General features: G+C 38.1%; 1 protein-coding gene across 1 annotated transcript in view; it reads left to right on the plus strand.

Annotated features, from left to right (window-relative positions):
• LOC130244867 (1-phosphatidylinositol 4,5-bisphosphate phosphodiesterase beta-1) overlaps positions 1-19,475 on the plus strand; it is a 195,096-nt gene that overhangs the window by 43,902 nt on the left and 131,719 nt on the right. The window contains exon 3 of the mRNA XM_056477422.1: positions 7,932-8,000. Coding sequence (XP_056333397.1) covers positions 7,932-8,000 — 69 coding nt within the window. The remainder of the gene's footprint in view (positions 1-7,931; positions 8,001-19,475) is intronic.

The raw sequence follows: 19,475 nt of genomic DNA on the forward strand, positions 1-19,475 counted from the left end.
TAAAGCTGATTAGAGCTGAGAATGACCTTGTGGCCTAGTGAATGTTGAAGGAGAGGTGTGTGTGTGTGTGTGTGTGTGTTTCATCTGCTGTATTTGTGTTTCAGTTCAAAGCTCTGAACAAATGACACCCAGTGTGTCTTTATATAATCTACTGTTCACAGAAGTATGTCACACACACACACACACACACACACACACACAGAGAAATAAGTGTGTCAGGAATGGGCGCCGACTCTAGGACACCCAAAATGAGTTTCAGGAGTGAACGGAAAAAAAGGAGAAAATAATTCACAACAACAGACCTATTTTGACATTATAATTGGCTGTTTTGAAACATCAGATGAGAAAAGTGTGTAGTTTAATCACCTTCAGTCAAACTATATGGGTTTATTGAATGGCTGATGACGGCACGGTGGCTCAGTGGTTAGCACTGTCACCTCACAGCAAGAAAGCCGCTGGTTTGACTCCCGGCTCGGTCATATGATATTTCTGTGTGGAGTTGGTATGTCCTCCCCATGTTGGCGTGGGTTTCCTCCGTGTGCTTCGGATTACCCTGCAGTCCAAACACATGCGCTGTAGGAGAATTGCATGAGCTAAATTGGCCGTAGTGTGCAGTCTTGTGCAAAAGTTTGGCCACCCCTGATAATTTTCATAATTGCAGCCATAGCCTGCTGGCCTTTCAAATCAGCTAATTCATTTGTACATATTTTATACCCTAGGAAAAAAGCAACATTTCAGATCTGACACAACATTTATTTAATCGACAGATGCAATGCAATATAAGTCTTAACAAAACCAGACAGGTGCAAAAAATTGGGCACCCCAACTGAATGACATCAATCTTTTGTACAGCCACCTTTGGCTGAAATAACAGCCTGTAGATGCTCCTTATAGTCAAGGATAAGTCCAATAGAGTCTGGCTGCTGATTTGCACTTGCACTCTCAGGCAACCACGCTTCAAGTGACTGCAAGTGACGTCATATATAATCAACACCTCAGCCAGTATCTCTCATGGTTATCCTCATCAGAATCAGTTGTGTCACTGCTGTAATTAGTTTCTTTGTTCTTAGTTTCTCTGTTGTTTTGTCTCTTCTGTCTCTGCTTTGCTACTTCCCTTGGATGGGACGATGTCTCCACAGGCAAGTCATTTACCAATAACAGCAAATTTCGGTGTAGAGTTCTTGTTCCTTTCTTATTTCCACATTCAGGGCTTACTACATACACAGGATTATCTGAAACTTGCTCCTTTACCACATAAATGCTCTTCTCCCAGTATGACCTAAGTTTTCCTGGACCTCCTTGCTCTCTAAGGTTTCTGACAAGAACTCTGACTCCTGGTTTTAGAACCACACCTTTGACCTTCATATCATACTGACTTTTGCCACGTGTACTTGCTTGTCTACTGTTTTCATTTGCTATTTGGTAAGCCTCAGACATCCTTTTGGCCCATTGGCCAGCAAAACCCTTGTGAGTCACTTCTTCGCCCTCTTCAACCAATCCAAATATCAAATCAATGGGAAGGTAGGGTTGACGTCCATACAACAGATAGAATGGGGAATATCCAGTAGACTCATGACGGGTGCAGTTATATGCATGTATTATATGTGGGAGATGATCTTTCCATCTCGCTTTTTCTTTGTCTGCCAATGTCCGAAGCATTTGAAGGAGGGTCCGGTTGAATCTTTCTGCTGGGTTACTTTGAGGGTGGTAAGGAGATGTTCTTGAGTGGCGTACTCCAGCCAGTTGTCGAAGATTTCGAAAAAGCTCATTTTCAAACTCCCTTCCCTGGTCATGATGTAGCTTTCCAGGGTAGCCGAAGTGAGGGATGTAGTCATTGAAAAGACGTTCAGCTGCAGTTTTGCCAGATTTGTATTTTGTTGGGTAAGCTTGAGCAAATCGAGTTTTCACCTGTGCCCGCTTGCATGAAACTCCTTCAGTAATTTAACCTAAAAGTCTCCCTGAGGGGGAAGAATCCCTGAGGTAAGAGATTTCATTAAGAGCATTGCAACAAACTTCTTATCGAATGCTTGCCCTGTAACAGCTCTGCCATACACATCATCTGTGCTGTTTTCTTTCCGAGTCGAGACTTTCCTTATCGAGTCGATCTCGACATTATGTTTGGAGGACCTATAAAACTGGGCTGGGATCATGTAGAGACTTTTGAAGCTGAACTGAATCTGCCATTTCATATGGATGCACTCCTGCGCAGATATGTATATATTCTATATTAGTATATTATATTTATTAAATGGTTTTATTTAATTATTTATCTACAGTCCTGCGAGTATTTTATCTAAAACATTTTTATTTGGGTGAGAATGCATTTTGAGTGTCATTTGTTCATTTAAGAAGGCTGATTAGGTTCCTTAAATGTTTTAAGAGGAAATTGTTACTAAGGACTGGGCCCACATGGAATCTACGCGTGCAGAATTCCACAGACTTTTAGCCCATCATTGATTGTGTGTATTTACTTGTGTAAATGTGTGGACATTTATATTTATTCAGTTTTTTAAATTAATTTCAGTAATATTATTGACTAATATGAAAATGTTAATATGATTTATCTACAATACAGTTTGTACAGTAATATTTTCTGTCTTTTAGTAGAGATCATAGACTGTAAAATATATGGACGTAGTATCCGTGACGTCACCCATAGGTTCCTGAACACTGCAAAAGAAGCTACAAATAGGCGCGGCCAACCGTCGCCATTTTGTTCGCGCGTCATCGCACCCACGGCGGGATACCAAACAAGGGCAAAGAGTCGGAGAGTGAGCGGAGCTACAGACACCTGCTGGCACTTTGCTTAGACCTGGCAGACAGACTTTACTTACTTTAAACGCTTGATACTTTATTACCTACGACTCGTTTGTGTTCTGACCACATGTGCTTGGCTGTACACTATATCAATAAAGTGTTTAGACTTTTAAAAACACTGTTGTAATACATTGAGCCACTAAACATTGTTCTTATGACGTTTTTCAACAGGAGGAAAACGCGAATTACATCCAAACACTTTAGATATAGTCTGTGTTAGTAAATGCAAGACTATTGATAAAATGAAGCATAACACTGTATGATAACGCTTCAGATGACTGTTCTAGAGCCTACAGCTAATCAATCTGGCACATTCTGGAGTGCATTACGGGTCTAAAGAACATCATAAATGATAAATAAAACAAATAAATAAAACAAATACATTTATAGAGATGGTATGCAAGTATATAACTTTACTCACATGGGAAACGGAGGCCACATGAATGGTTTGTGAGCACAATTAAGTGCACACAGCATCCCATATCATCTGATAATCTGATAATTGTAAGAAATAAGTCTAAAAGGCAGCTGACAGTGTAAAGCCACATAAAACAGAACAAAAATACGATGAATATGCCGAGATCAGTGGCTAATCTGCCGGATTCAGCTGAGGTGAAGTGACGGTGACCAGCGAGACCTAGCTGTCACTTAAGTGGCCACGCCCTTAATTATGCAAACTTAATATAACCTAATATAAAGGAAATGGATGAGTTATAAAACATTCACCCCCCTCACAGTTGTCATGGAGGGTAATAATAGCTATATGAACCAAAATCGTTCTTTGTACCAGGCTGTAAACACCTTTTTTTCTGCTGTAAAGTTGACCATTCTAACAGTGCGCTCAATTGCAATTTGCTCTATTATGGAGCCAGGACTAGCGGAATTTTGATGAATTGCAGTTTCAGTTACTTCCGTATTGGCTTCCCGAGGGAGAGCGGGAGGTTGCCGCTTGGTAGATTTATTATATGAGAGACTTGCTTTGTTTACCAAATTAAGTGGATCTAATTGGATTTGTAAATATTACATAAAAATTAAAAAGGTTTTACTTTTTATTTCATATATTAAGGTTTTAGTTATGATACTCCCAAAATAATTCAGCATAAATTTGCAGATTTTTAACACAATTCTGCGCAGAAATAGCAAAAAAAGTTTACAGATTCCATCTGGCCCTACTAAGGACTAAGGGGAAATACTTTATGGCAGCCTTAAATTCCTTAAGTTGATCTTTTGCAACCCAATTTTACTAAGGGTCCCCTTAATCTTCAAACTGGGGGATTTTTTGGTTAAGGACTTTCATGCAAACCAGCCCTGCAGTCTTCACTTGCATTGACATCTGCATTCTTGTTTGCAATCGTCCTGGGACCTGCTGAATAAAGAATAGTTTACCTAGTCGTTCAAGAAGCATTGCTGTAAGTCCATAATGTGTATCCGTTAGTTGTAATACTACAACTCCTTGAAATGTTTCAAATAAAAACTAAAATTCTAATTTGGATTAGCCTGGTGGTTTTTTTATTCATAACTGTGGAAGAATTGCTGGAGGCCTTTTGGGCCATTCTTCCCTGCACAATTTCTCCAGTTCAGTCAGGTTTGATGGATGCCGAGCATGAACGGTCCTTTTCAAATCAATCCATAGATTTTTGATGATGTTCAAGTTTGGGGACTGGGATGGCCATTCTAGATCTTTGTATCGTGTCTGAGCATGAATTCCTTGGTTGATCTTGAACTGTGCTTTGGATCACTGTTCTGCTGAAACATCCAATCCTGCCATAACTGCAGCCTCTAGACTGATTCCTGAACATTGTTCTTCAGAATCTGCTGATACTGAGTTGAATCCATGCAACATTTAACTCTGACAAGGTTTCCAGTACCTGTGCTTGCCACACATCCGCACAGCGTGATGGACCCTCCACCATATCTTACAGTAGTGATCATGTTCTTCTCCTGGAATGCTGTGCGCTTTTTCCGCCATGCAAAGCTCCCATGGTTGTGGCATCTGTCAACAGTATATATTTCCAAAATGATCCAGGCTTGTCCAGATGAGCCTTTGCAGACCTCAAACACAGAAAAGGCTTCTCCTGCATCACCTTCCATTGAGCTGTTCTTTGTGAAGAATTCGCTGGACAATGACATTATCAGCAGCAATAAGTTTCTGGAGCTTTTTGGAGGTGGTTTGTGGTTTGTCTGTGACCATTCTAACCATTCTTTACCTTTGCCTTTCAGATATTTTTCTTGGTCTAGCACATCTTTCCTTCACCAGAACTGCTCAACCATTTTCTTACTATATTTCTGACTGTGGAGATAGAGACTTTAAATCTTTGTGAATTACCCTAGTTTTTAGGTCATTGAGTTCTTTTGAGGTTCCCATGTTGCTACTTTCTGGTTCACATTAAGGAGACTGTACGTCTGTATGTCATACTGCATGTCTCAAACATAATTATTCAACTTCAGAATTCTGAATACTTGTATTCTGATTAATTCACTTTACTGTGAGTTAACAAACAGGACAGATTTAAAATCTATTCAAGTCAACCATTCAAAGTCTATACAAAATTGAGCATTTTAACCAACAGTAGAACATAAAGTTGAAGTCAGAATTATTAGCCCCCCTTTGGACTTTTTTTCTTCTTTAAATATTTCCCAAATGATGTTTAACAGAGCAAGGAAATTTTTACAGTATGTCTGATAATATTTTTTCTTCTGGAGAAAGTCTTATTTGTTTTATTTCAGCTAGAATAAAAGCAGTAAAAAAATTTAAAACTCACTTTAAGGTCAATATTATTAGCCCCTTTAAGCTATATATTTTTTGATAGTCTACAGAACAAACAATCATTATACAATAACTTGCCTAATTCCCCTAACCTGCTTAGTTATCCTAATCAGTGGTGTAGTCCTGAAAAAAAAAGTGGTGTACTATTACCCACCCAATCCAAATTTTATAAAGTAGGCAAAGAAACAACGAATGTCAATGTTTCTTTGATTCATTTGATTCATATATATATATATATATATATATATATATATATATATATATATATATATATATATATATATATATATATATATATATATATATATATATATATATATACTAAACATCAGTTACCTGTAACATGAAGTCAATGGTTACAGGTTTCCAGCTTTCTTCGAAATATCTTCTTTTGTGTTCAACAGAATAAAAGGTAGTAAAGGTTGAGTAAATGATGACAATTTTCATTTTTTTGGGTGAACTATTCATTTAAAAAGGACAAATATTTAAACAAATTTATTCATTTTAATCCCAATTCAATTATTTATGCTTAGGTAGTAGTGACCCCAGCAGACCCGGAGATTGGCTGAGTATATTGAGCTGTATTTAAATGCATATGAGCCTATATATATATATATATATATATATATATATATATATATAAATACTAGCCTATACTCAAGTATATTTTTATCCGGGTATTAAATAAAACTGCCACTTTTTTTAAATTCATAATAGCATAAATATAAACATATTAAAAACTAAAAGGCTAATTTACATATTTCACTATCATAATATAAGTTATAATAGGAACAAGTTTTTAATACGCAGTGGCGCAAGTTAAACAAAAATGCACCAACTGCAACAAATGAAGATGCGAGTTAAAAACATTTGGTATACCGTTAAAGGAGACGCGAATACACATAAATTAGGGACGTTTAATCACCAAAACAAGTGAGTATACCGAGTGTATGATCCTCAGAAGTCGTAATACCCAAACAGCTTGTGGAAAAAAGTAGGCATACTGAGTATACATGAGTATAGCAAGGACTACACCACTGATCCTAATTAACCTAGTTAAGCCTTTAAATGTCACTTTAAGCTGTATAGAAGTGTCTTGAAAAATATCTAGTCAAATATTATTTACTGTCATCATGGCAAAGATAAAATAAATCAGTTATTAGGAATGAGTTATTAAAACTATTATGTTTAGAAATGTGTTAGAGAAATCTCCTCTCCGTTAAACAGAAATTAGAGAAAAAAAATAAACAGGGGGGCTAATAATTCTGACCTCAACTGTAGGTCTTATAATATTGTTGTTTTACCATATGTTTGAGAAATAACATTAATATTAGCCTACTCATATTAAACTTTATTTTACATCTACACAACCGTGGGAATATCGTGATCTTCATTTTAAGCAAAAAATAAAAATCTTGATTCTCATTTTAGCCGGAATCGTGCAGCCCTAAACTGTACACACATACACATACACCCACATACTGTATATAAGGGATGTCACAGCAGGACAGTTCACATGTCGTGTTTCCGTGTTTTACAGATTGTTTGTGGAGCAGATGAGGGCATCCAGAGTTTACTGATATAGAAATGATGCTCTATTTATATCCTCCAATGGTTGCCGTGAAACATAAATGAGTATAAAGAGCAAATGCCTCTTTGTTTAGCTCCAGCAGAGTTGTATCTCAGAGCGCCGTCAGCTTGGGTTTCTGCTTTTCTGCTGTCAGGGAGCATATCTGTCAGCCGCTTCATTACACACTGCAGACCGCTCTGGCCTGCATCATTTACGCTGCTGGAAAGAGCACTGAAAAATCATCCTCAAGTAAGAGTACCATTACCTGCCAAAAAATGTAGTGCAAGTAGAGTAAAAGTATCTGTTGTAAACCCTACTCAGAGTAGGAGAAAAAAGCCACAATGCTGAAATTTCCAACTTCGATACAGTACTTTAAACAATATCTATATTCCAATAGCGGCTGGAAGGGCATCTACGTAAAACATATGCTGGAATAGTTGGCGGTTCATTCCGCTGTGGCGACCCCTGATAAATAAGGGACTAAGCTGAAGGAAAATGAATGGGTGAATTTGTTACTTCAGTTTACACCATACAATTCCCAGGGATGTATTTTTAAGATTGTCATCGGATTATCTCTGTGATCTGCAGCCGCACGTGTGGATTAGTCTCTGTGTTTAATTATTCATTCTTGATTTTTCCGTCAGTGTTTTCTCTGTCAACATGTGCCGTTGCCTCATCTGACATCTTTTGTGATATTTAAGATAATATTGATTGTGCGCTGTAGCGTGAAATTGTTTTTGTGAGCAGTGACACCAACTCTGCCCCTCCTGCTTTCAGGAAACTGATCTGCTGGACATCAGCTACATTAAAGATGCCAGAACGGGGAAATGCACCAAAACGCCAAAGGTAAGACCAGTGGATTCAGTAAATCAGGCTGTATTAATAGGACAGTTCACTTAAGACTGAAAATCCTGTCATCATTTACTCAGCATTCACTTGTTAAGATACTGTTTGAGTTCCTTTCTTGCTCTGAAAAAAAATACTACATTTACTACAATTTTTTTAAGGTAAGTGGTTGCAAACAATTTGGAGACCATTCAGACCACTTCCCTTATTCGACCACTTACCTTAAATCAGGGGTGTCCAAACTCGGTCCTGGAGGGCCGGTGTCCTGCAGATTTTAGCTCCAACTTGCCTCAACACACCTGCACGGATGTTTCTAGAAAGCCTAGTAAGTGCTTGATTAGCTAGCCCAGGTGTGTCTGATTGGGGTTGGAACTAAACTTTGCAGGACACCGGCCCTCCAGGACCGAGTTTGGACATGCCTGCCTTAAATCAATTTGTACGTCCAATACTGGGTTGCAACTGGAAGGGCAAACGCTGTGTAAAACATATGCTGGAATAGTTGCTGGTTCATTCAGCTGTGGCGACTTATGATTAATAAAGGGACTCATTTTTTTCAGTGTGTGTGTTAAACACAAAATAAGATATTTTGAAAAATGCTGAAAACCTGAAACCGTTGTCTTCCAGAGTATTTGCTTTTCCTACTATGGAATTCAATGGTTATTTTTTACTAGTTATTGTCTTGAATATACGAAATATTTTCCCATCCCTTTCTCTTGAATATTTTACTGTGCATAATATTTTAATAGGCGGTGCAGTGGGTAGCTTTGTCGCTTTACAGCAAGACGGTAGCTGGTTCGAGTTCTGCCATTTCTGTGTGGAGTTTTCATGTTCTCCCCATGTTGGCGTGGGTTTCCTCCGGGTGCTCCGGTTTCCCCCACAGTCCAAACACATGCGCTATAGTGGAATTGGCTAAGCTAAAATTGTCCGTAGTGTATGTGTGTGGATGAGTGTTTCCCAGTGATGGGTTGCATCTGGAAGGGCATCCACTGTGTAAAACATATGCAGGAATAGTTGGTGGTTCATTCAGCTGTGGCGACCTCTGATTAATAAAGGGACTCATTTTTTTTCAGTGCGTGTGTTAAACACAAGATATTTTGAAAAATGCTGAAAACCTGAAACCATTGTCTTCCATAGCATTTGCTTTTCCTACTATGGAAGTCAATGGTTACAGGTTTTTAACATTTTTCAAAATATCTACTTTTGTGTTTAACAATGAGTAAATGATGGCAGAATTACAATTTTTGGGTGAACTCTCCCTTTAAAAAAGCAAACACATGTAGGCCCACAACGTCTTAAACACAGTAAAAAATAGCAGGTAAAAGTGCTACAGTGAAAATCTTTTACCTGGTTAGCAGTAATATATACAATAAATAACCATACATTGACTTTCCCAGAATTCCCTGCATGACACTTCAGTTTTTATGCCTTGTTGTTGGCATTACTGTGGTTCTGTTTACATTCATAGATGTATAAAATCTAAATATGTTCCAGCTAAACTTAATAAATAATATTTACTGCATTAATTAAGTGTCGTGTGTGTTACCATCATGTTGTTTAGCAGTTGTGTGAAGCCATTTTGTACAATAATCTCATTGTGTCATGCACAGAAAAAGCATGAACATATAGTCCAGGGGTAGTGAATGTGGCTCATGTGGCTCTTTGACTAAAATATGTGGCTCTCCAGCTGTTTTTCTTCAATATTATTTCAGATTTTCTAAAAATAGAACTGTTACTAGAAATCAGTTTCCTATTGAAAATACAATTGCAATTCCCTTTATATTGTATTTTCTACAGCAAAATGAATAAGAACTCGGTTTACGATGAAAGGACGTTTCAACCAATTTTTAGTAATTTATTAATTTAACAGGGACAATGCTCATTAATAAACAGTGAGACTGTAAATAAGCCAGAGTTAGCCACGGGGGCTAATTTTCATCTGTTACCCCCAAGCGGCAACCTCCCGCTCTCCCTCTGGAAGCCAATACGAAAGTAACTGAAACTGCAATTCATCAAAATTCTGCTAGTCCTGGCTCCATAATAGAGCAAATTGCAATTGAGCCCACTGTTAGAGTGGCCACCTTTACAGCAGAAAAAACAGCCTGATACAAAGAACGATTTTGGTTCATATAGCTATTATTACCCTCCATGACAACTGTGAGGGGGGTGAATTTTTTTATAACTCATCCATTTCCTTTATATTAGGTTATATTAAGTTTGCATAATTAAGGGCGTGGCCACTTGAGTGACAGCTAGGTCTCGCTGGTCGCCGTCACTTCACCTCAGCTGAATCCGGCAGATTAGCCACTGATCTTGGCATATTCATCGTATTTTTGTTTTGTTTTGTGCGGCTTTACACAGTCAGCTGCCTTTTGGACTTATTTCTTACAATTATCAGATGATATGGTATGCTGTGTGCATTTAATTTTGCTCACAAACCATTCATGTGGCCTCCGTTTCCCATGTGAGTAAAGTTATATACTTGTACACCATCTCTATAAATGTGTGTTTTATTTAAGATCATTTATCATTTATAATGTTCTTTAGGGCCGTAAAGCACTCCAGAATCTGACAGATTGATTAGCTGTAGGCTCTAGAACAGTCATCTGAAGCGTTGTCATACAGTGTTCTGCTGGAGTTCATCAATAGTCTTGCATTTACTAACACACACTATATTTGAAGTGTTTGGAAGTAATTCACGTTTCCTCCTGTAGAAAAACGTCATAAGAACAATGTTTAGTGGCTCAATGTATTACAGCAGTGTTTTTAAACGTCTAAACACTTTATTGATATAGTGTACAACCAAGCACATGTGGTCAGAACACAAACGAGTCGCAGGTAATAAAGTATCAAGCGTTTCTCCCAAAGTAAAGTCTGTCTGCCAGGTCTAAGCAAAGTGCCAGCAGGAGTCTGTAGCTCCGCCCACTCTCCGCCTCTTTGCCCTTGTTTGGTATCCCGCCGTGGGTGCGATGACACGCGAACAAAATGGCGATGGTTGGCCGCGCCTACTCGTAGCTTCTTTTGCGCTCTTCAGAAACCTATGGGTGACGTCACGGATGCTACGTCCATATATTTTACAGTCTATGGTTACCCCCTGCCAGATTTTAAAAGGCAACCTAAAATCAAAAAACACATCATCACACATACAGAAACAGTAAAGTTACAGATGACAACAGGATAAAACATGTAATAAGAATTTCTTAAAATGTTAGACAAAAGAATTACACATGATTACAAACTTGCTTTGCTTTTAGCCATTTCCTAAACTTATATTTAAAAGTTGAATAATTTGTAACACCCCTTAACTCAATGGGAGGTATGTTCCAAAAAAGACTGGCTCTAACTAAGAAGACTGATTGTGCGAAAGTTGTACGTCTGAACTGCACAGCACAGTCTCCCCTGGTAACAGATCGTGTTGCTTGACCATTATTGTTCTCGTGTGTTACAAACTCACATAATGGCATATGCGCATATGTGGTGCTATGGTTTAACTTGAGTCACGACAACAGTAAAGGGCAAGTTATATTTCTATGGTAATTTACGTTTCTATTGTAACCTCACACACGTAAATTTAAACATTTATGAGTGGCAAAAAGAAAAACAAATGTAAATTGTCCTTTCTTTATAGATTTTGATGCGTCATATTTGTTTATTTTTGAGTTGTGCATGGACATAAATAATGGTTTTGTTTATAAATAAATAAAGGTTTTGTTATATACACACACCCCATATGGCTCTTTAACAAACGCACAAAACAACAAAATCGGAAATGGCTCTTTGCTGAAAAAAGGTTCCTGACCTCTGCTATAGTCTATATTTTTTTATTTATGAAATAAGCCTGTTTGCAGGAATCTTTATTTTGTGTATTTTCAGTTTTATTCGAGTAAATGTAATGCAGGTTTACTTTTCCTGTTTTCTGTTAACCACCAAAACAAATCGTGTGATTAATAGTCAATAACATCAATAATAACATTATATGTGATAAAAATTAGAAGCCCTCTTGTTAATTTTGAATTATTTAAAAAATATTCCACATACATAATATTTTTTACTAGTTATTGTCATGAAATATTTTCCCGTCACTTTCTCTTGAATATTTTACTGTACATAATATTTTAGTAGGCAGCGCAGTGGGTAGCTCTGTCACCCCACAGCAAGACAGCTGGTTCGAGTTCTGTGTGGAGATTTCATGTTCTCCCCGTGTTGGAGTGGGTTTCCTCCGGAATTTATGTTACGTCTCCAAAGCTTGCGAAAACAAAAAAACACAGCATACGCTAATGCTTTTAATTTATAGTGGCTTATTTATTCAGTATCTGTACTGTATATGACCTGAGCCTGCTGGTTAGAACTTTCTGCAGTGGTTTACATGTGTCAAATGGTAAAAGTAGACTTTTCAAAAAATAAACAATATCCGGTTACGTCATTCTTACGTCACATCCAATAAGCAAAGACCATCCATCATAAAAACGCGCGCCAGACCACTCACCAGGCTCTCTCTTTTCCCTTTCTTATCTTGTTTTCTTGTTGCGTTGCGTTACGAAAAGAACCCGTCTAACTGTGTATTTTGTTGTTGCCCGTTTCTGTGTGCACGATATCCGTCCGTTATTTGTAGATCCCTCCATTTCTCTGTTTAACGTTGTTTACGAGGCTTGGACGAAGTGGTTAGGTAAGAAGGTCACGTGACATACATTTTGCAACACTTAGGACTACTCTTCTGTATAGTACATTAGGTTAGGGGCGAGCGCCACCCCTTATACTTTTGGATAGATAGATAGAGTAGACAGTCAGGACTCGGAAGACTCTTCGCATGTTAATTATTTTGTTTCACATAGTTAGTTAGCTAGATACTTTGCGGAAGTTAGATTTAGTTTGGGTTTTGTTCTTTTCGTTTCTTTAGCGCCGCCCACGTCCCTTCTGCCAGCTCTCCTGTTTTTCCCCATCTTTGTATTTGTCTCTGTGTTGTAAATATTGTAAATAGTATATTTTGCCTTACTTTATTTTATTTATTTTGGATTTATTCATTGTTTTTGTTCACTTTTGGGAAATATAAATAAAATCACAATTTTGGTATTATTTTGGTTGTCTTTTGCACCTATTCACTGTTTGTATAAATATATTTTAATTACACCTGAATGTCAAACCCCACCATCCCCTAGACCAGTGTTTCCCAACCCTGTTCCTGGAGGCACACCAACAGTACATATTTTGGATGTCTCCCTTTTCTGACCCATTAACTTCAGGTGTTGGAGTCTCTTCGGATGTTATGATGAGTTGATTCAGATGTGTTTGATTTGGGAGAGGTTGAAAATGTGTACTGTTGGTGTGCCTTCAGGAACAGGGTTGGGAAACACTGCCCTATACTAACATCAGGGGTTTGTAACATACTTAATAATAATAATAATAATAATAATAATAATAATAAAAATCATCATCATCATCATCATCATCATCATTAATATTATTAATATTATTATTAAAGTATGATATTTTTTCATTTCCTAATAAATAATAAATATTAAATTAATTTTTTAAATAAATAGCCTCAATATTTATTTATTTATATGATTTATATAAGATATTAGAATAAGTGTTAGCTTTTGTAAGTGATTTTATGTTTTAGAATAGAATATCTATGTAATATTCTCAATAATATTAGTAAAGCAAACACAGGCCCTATATGTGCCGTTTACATATATTTCAATTAATATGGAAAGCGAGTGCATGTTTTTACCAAAACTAGTATTGGATTTTTAAAAATGTGTGTGTGTGTAAAACAATATAACCTGCACAAAGAAATGATGGGGTTCTTCTCTAAAGAAGTTGTTACTCCACCCCGTTTAGAGCATCATTATGGGCGTTTTACATTAAAACTAATGTGGTTCAAGCGATGGATCTGCGTCAGAGAAACTATGGGTTTTGGGAGACACTCGTCACTACATCGTTCTATGATAGTTCATCTGCGAGTTACATCGTTGTTTGGGAAACGCATCCCTGTACCATACATTACCACTCAGTGGAAACGGGCCAAAAGATGACGTTTGCTCCTAACTACTTATTTAAAATGAGCTAAATCAACTCAATTCTTAATTATTTTGTGGGCCAACCTAATGGTTTATGTTCAATCCACAATAATTATTTTAACTTAATCAATTTGTATTGGCACAACATGAAGGAATTATGTGGAACCCAGCATTTTTTACAGTGGTGTGTAAACACGACCGAACAGTTAAGCTTGCCTGATGTGGAGCAAATGCATGATAAAATACCAACAATGTTGTAAAAATAGTGCATCGCTGTCAGAAATGAATGCATGTAGAGCTGTGTGGTTGTCTTCCTCCTGGGCTTGCGTGTGTTTATCAGGATGTCCTTGTATGAAGCAACGTTCACCTTTACTCCGGCAGCGTGCTCTGTTTCCCAGGCTCTATATAGGTTAATAGCAGTGCTGGGTGATAAGCATCTCTGGATGAGGGTAATGGTCTGTGCAATCTGGTGTGCAATGGCCACAGGCAGACAGACTTCTGCACCCACGCTATATCTGGCCCGCTGCCGTCTAAATCTGGAGCCTGTGGGCTGCGGGTCTCCCAGGTGAACTCTTTCCTGACGCTCACCGCCGGATTTGTGTCTGTGAAATGAAAGAACAAATGCAGTGAAGAGCGGTGTCATGCAGGACAGCCATTGATTTGTGTCAGCTTGTTGTGCTGTGAGGAGAAATGCACGGGTTTATTGTGAATATATGCTTGAGTTTTTTTTATTTTACAGTTTAAATGTCTTAAAAAATCAACAATATCGTTAATATTAGGTTCGATTTAGGTCTCCAGTGTCTAAGGACAATGTTATGTATGTAATGTATGTAATGTAATGACATGAAATGAGGTTGATATTTGGTTGATTTTAGGTTGTGTTGGAAAGTGACCAAAATCCAATGTCGAGCAGCCAATATCTTAAACCAACATCATATTAACGTCAAATACTGACCTTTATTTGTCAAGCATGGCAACCAAAATCAAAGTCTAGAATACTCAAGACATGTCACTTGTATAGTTTTGGATGGGGAAAAGTGTTACAGTCAATATGGCGAAAGAAGCCCCGCCTACTATTGCAGGAGCCAATAATTGATCGCTATTGACTGATTTCACACAGCTGCCATTTTTAAAAATGAAATCGAGGCTGCGGTGGGAAGAAACCCTGAAGTATCACTTGGAGTCACATGGGAACGTTGTTTACCTACCTGTAGATCTGGTCAGGGAAGAGAAAGCGAAACAAGTTTATCATTTCACCGCCTTCTGAGTGACCCGAAGGTCCGTTCTGAATGGATAGTGAAAATAAAAAGGCAAATCAGAGCTCATTTTCAGCTAAGTTCAGGGAAATGGCACTAATTAGCTAAGGTTTTCTTTCCCAAACACACGTTTTAGATGCTATTTATTAAACTCAAGTTAATAAACTGATTCTTTCACTATATTAGACTTCACGATACTGAATTTCAGGGAAAAAAAACGTCCATTTCCCGTTACATTAAGGCACTGTTGATGGCATTCTTAAACAGCGCTGATTTGCCATTGTGTTCACATGCTCAACAGAAATGACTGTGATTGGCTGTGAAGGTCATCAGTTCACCACACTACAAGATGTTTACCGAGTGCAAACACAGACAAGCGTTTCGACTAGGGATGCACGATATATCGGCGGCCATATCGTTATCGGCCGATAAATGCTATTTTTAAGGTTATCGTTATCGGTCCGATGTCAAAATTAGGCCGATATCTTTAAGCCGATAGATTACGTAATTGTACAGAACTGCCTGCCTTGCGTATGCGTGGGCGCAAATTGTTCAGTCTTGTCCAGTGCATTATAATGGAGCTTTCCTCACATTGTTTATTCCTTCAAAGTCCGTCGTTTCTTTGTGTGGTATAGCTGGGCGTTAATAACTCAGTAAGTAACGTTAACCATGTTCCTTATCAATGTAGATATGTTTGATAGAGTGTCATTGTATATTTTGGTCTAAATGTCTAAGGACAATGTTATGTATGTAATGTAATGACATGAAATGAGGTTGAAAATTGGTTGATTTTAGGTTGTGTTGGAAAGTGGCCAAAATCCAATGTCGAGCAGCCAATATCTTAAACCAACATCATATTAACGTCAAATACTGACCTTTATTCGTCAAGCATGGCAACCAAAATCAAAGACTAGAATACACAAGACATATCACTTGTATAGTTTTGAGTGGGGAAAAGTGTTACGCTCAATATGGCGAAAGAAGCCCCGCCTACTATTGCAGGAGCCAATAATTGATCGCTATTGACTGATTTCACACAGCTGCCATTTTTAAAAGCGAAATCGAGGCTGCGGTGGGAAGAAACCCTGAAGTATCACTTGGAGTCACATGGGAACGTTGTATACCTGCCTGTAGATCTTTTCAGGGAAGAGAAAGCGACACAAGTTTATCATTTAACCGCCTTCTGAGTGACCCGAAGGTCCTTTCTGAATGGATAGTGAAAATAAAAAGGCAAATCAGAGCTCATTTTCAGCTAAGTTAAGGGAAATGGCTCTAGTTAGCTAAGGTTTTCTTTCCCAAACACATGTTTTAGATGCTATTTAATAAACTCAAGTTAATGAACTGATTCTTTCACTATATTAGACTTCACGATACTGAATTTCAGGGAAAAAAACGTCCATTTCCCGTTAACATTAAGGCACTGTTGGGGGCATTCTTAAACAGCGCTGATTTGCCACTGTGTTCACATGCTCAACAGAAATGACTGTGATTGGCTGTGAAGGTCATCAGTTCACCGCACTACAAGATGTTTACCGAGTGCAAACACAGACAAGCGTTTCGACTAGGGATGCACGATATATCGGCGGCCATATTATTATCGGCCGATAAATGCTATTTTTAAGGTTATCGTTATTAATCCGTTGTCAAAATTAGGCCGATATCTTTAAGCCGATAGATTACGTAATTGTACAGAACAGCCTGCCTCGCGTATGCGTGGGCGGAAATTGTTCAGACTTGTCCAGTGCATTACAATGGAGCTTTCCTCACATTGTTTATTCCTTCAAAGTCCGTCCTTTCTTTGTGTGGTATTGCTGGGTGTTAATAACTCAGTAAGTAACGTTAACCATGTTCCTTATCAATGTAGATATGTTTGATAGAGTGTCATTGTATTTTGGTTTAAATGTCTAAGGACAATGTTATGTATGTAATGTAATGACATGAAATGAGGTTGAAAATTGGTTGATTTTAGGTTGTGTTGGAAAGTGACCAAAATCCAATGTCGAGCCAATATCTTAAACCAACATCATATTAACGTCAAATACTGACCTTTATTCGTCAAGCATGGCAACCAAAATCAAAGACTAGAATACACAAGACATGTCACTTATATAGTTTTGAATGGGGAAAAGTGTTACGGTCAATATAGCGAAAGAAGCCCCGCCTACTAGTGCAGAAGCCAATAATTGATCGCTATTGACTGATTTCACACAGCTGCCATTATTAAAAGTGAAATCAGGACTGCGGTGGGAAGAAACCCTGAAGCATCACTTGGAGTCACATGGGAACGTTGTTTACCTACCTGTAGATCTGTTCAGGGAAGAGAAAGCGACACAAGTTTATCATTTCACCACCTTCCGAGTGACCCAAAGGTCCGTTCTGAATTGATAGTGAAAATAAAAAGGCAAATCAGAGCTCATTTTCAGCTAAGTTAAGGGAAATGGCTCTAGTTAGCTAAGGTTTTCTTTCCCAAACACACGTTTTAGATGCTATTTAATAAACTCAAGTTAATGAACTGATTCTATCACTATATTAGACTTCACGATACTGAATTTCAGGGAAAAAAACGTCCATTTCCCGTTAACATTAAGGCACTGTCGGTGGCATTCTTAAACAGCGCTGATTTGCCATTGTGTTCACATGCTCAACAGAAATGACTGTGATTGGCTGTGAAGGTCATCAGTTCACCGCACTACAAGATGTTTACCGAGCGCAAACACAGACAAGCGTTTCGACTAGGGATGCACGATATATCGGCGGCCATATTATTATCGGCCGATAAATGCTATTTTTAAGGTTATCGTTATTAATCCGTTGTCAAAATTAGGCCGATATCTTTAAGCCGATAGATTACGTAATTGTACAGAACAGCCTGCCTCGCGTATGCGTGGGCGGAAATTGTTCAGACTTGTCCAGTGCATTACAATGGAGCTTTCCTCACATTGTTTATTCCTTCAAAGTCCGTCGTTTCTTTGTGTGGTATTGCTGGGCGTTAATAACTCAGTAAGTAACGTTAACCATGTTCCTTATCAATGTAGATATGTTTGATAGAGTGTCATTGTATTTTGGTTTAAATGTCTAAGGACAATGTTATGTATGTAATGTAATGACATAAAATGAGGTTGAAAATTGGTTGATTTTAGGTTGTGTTGGAAAGTGACCAAAATCCAATGTCGAGCCAATATCTTAAACCAACATCATATTGACGTCAAATACTGACCTTTATTCGTCAAGCATGGCAACCAAAATCAAAGACTAGAATACACAAGACATGTCACTTGTATAGTTTTGAATGGGGAAAAGTGTTACGGTCAATATAGCGAAAGAAGCCCCGCCTACTAGTGCAGAAGCCAATAATTGATCGCTATTGACTGATTTCACACAGCTGCCATTTTTAAAAGCGAAATCGAGGCTGCGGTGGGAAGAAACCCTGAAGTATCACTTGGAGTCACATGGGAACGTTGTATACCCGCCTGTAGATCTTTTCAGGGAAGAGAAAGCGACACAAGTTTATCATTTAACCGCCTTCTGAGTGACCCGAAGGTCCGTTTTGAATGAATGATGAAAATAAAAAGGCAAATCAGACCTCATTTTCAGCTAAGTTAAGGGAAATGGCACTAATTAGACGCACGTCTGTTCAATACAGCACGAGGTGCAGTTGAAGGCTGCGCAGAGCATGAGTCACCTGACATTAAATGCAAGTGGTGCGAGCAGCCGAAAACATTTGGATACTTAAGCTTAAAGGCTTCTCAACGTCACGTTCATTTGCACAGAAAGAAACTGCTGCAACTAAATAAAGTTATACCACTTGTGCACTAGTTTAAAGTTCCGAGCTTATAGCTACACCAAGGATAATACACACGCACACTGGATTAACTATAGCGGCGGGATGTTCACATATTGTATGTTTTCCGTGCGCAAGTTCGTCTTTTCCAATATTAGAATACATGGCAGTATGAGTGCGCAAGCGGAGCGATTCGCTCACGCCTTCCACATGCACCGAGTAGAAAACATCTCTCGCTGTAGCAGTGAGAGTTGTGCGTGACTTTCAGTGCAATGTAAACAAAAGATATGTTAGATGAATTATTACAAATTATTAAAATGATTATATGTATGAACGCAGATTATAACAATAATAACATAATAATCTATAATTGTTGCATCCCTAATTGTTATGCCGTTAAAAACATAACACATGAATGTAT

The sequence above is a fragment of the Danio aesculapii genome, chromosome 17 (assembly GCF_903798145.1).
Source record: "Danio aesculapii chromosome 17, fDanAes4.1, whole genome shotgun sequence".
NCBI classification, from domain to species: Eukaryota; Metazoa; Chordata; class Actinopteri; order Cypriniformes; family Danionidae; genus Danio; species Danio aesculapii.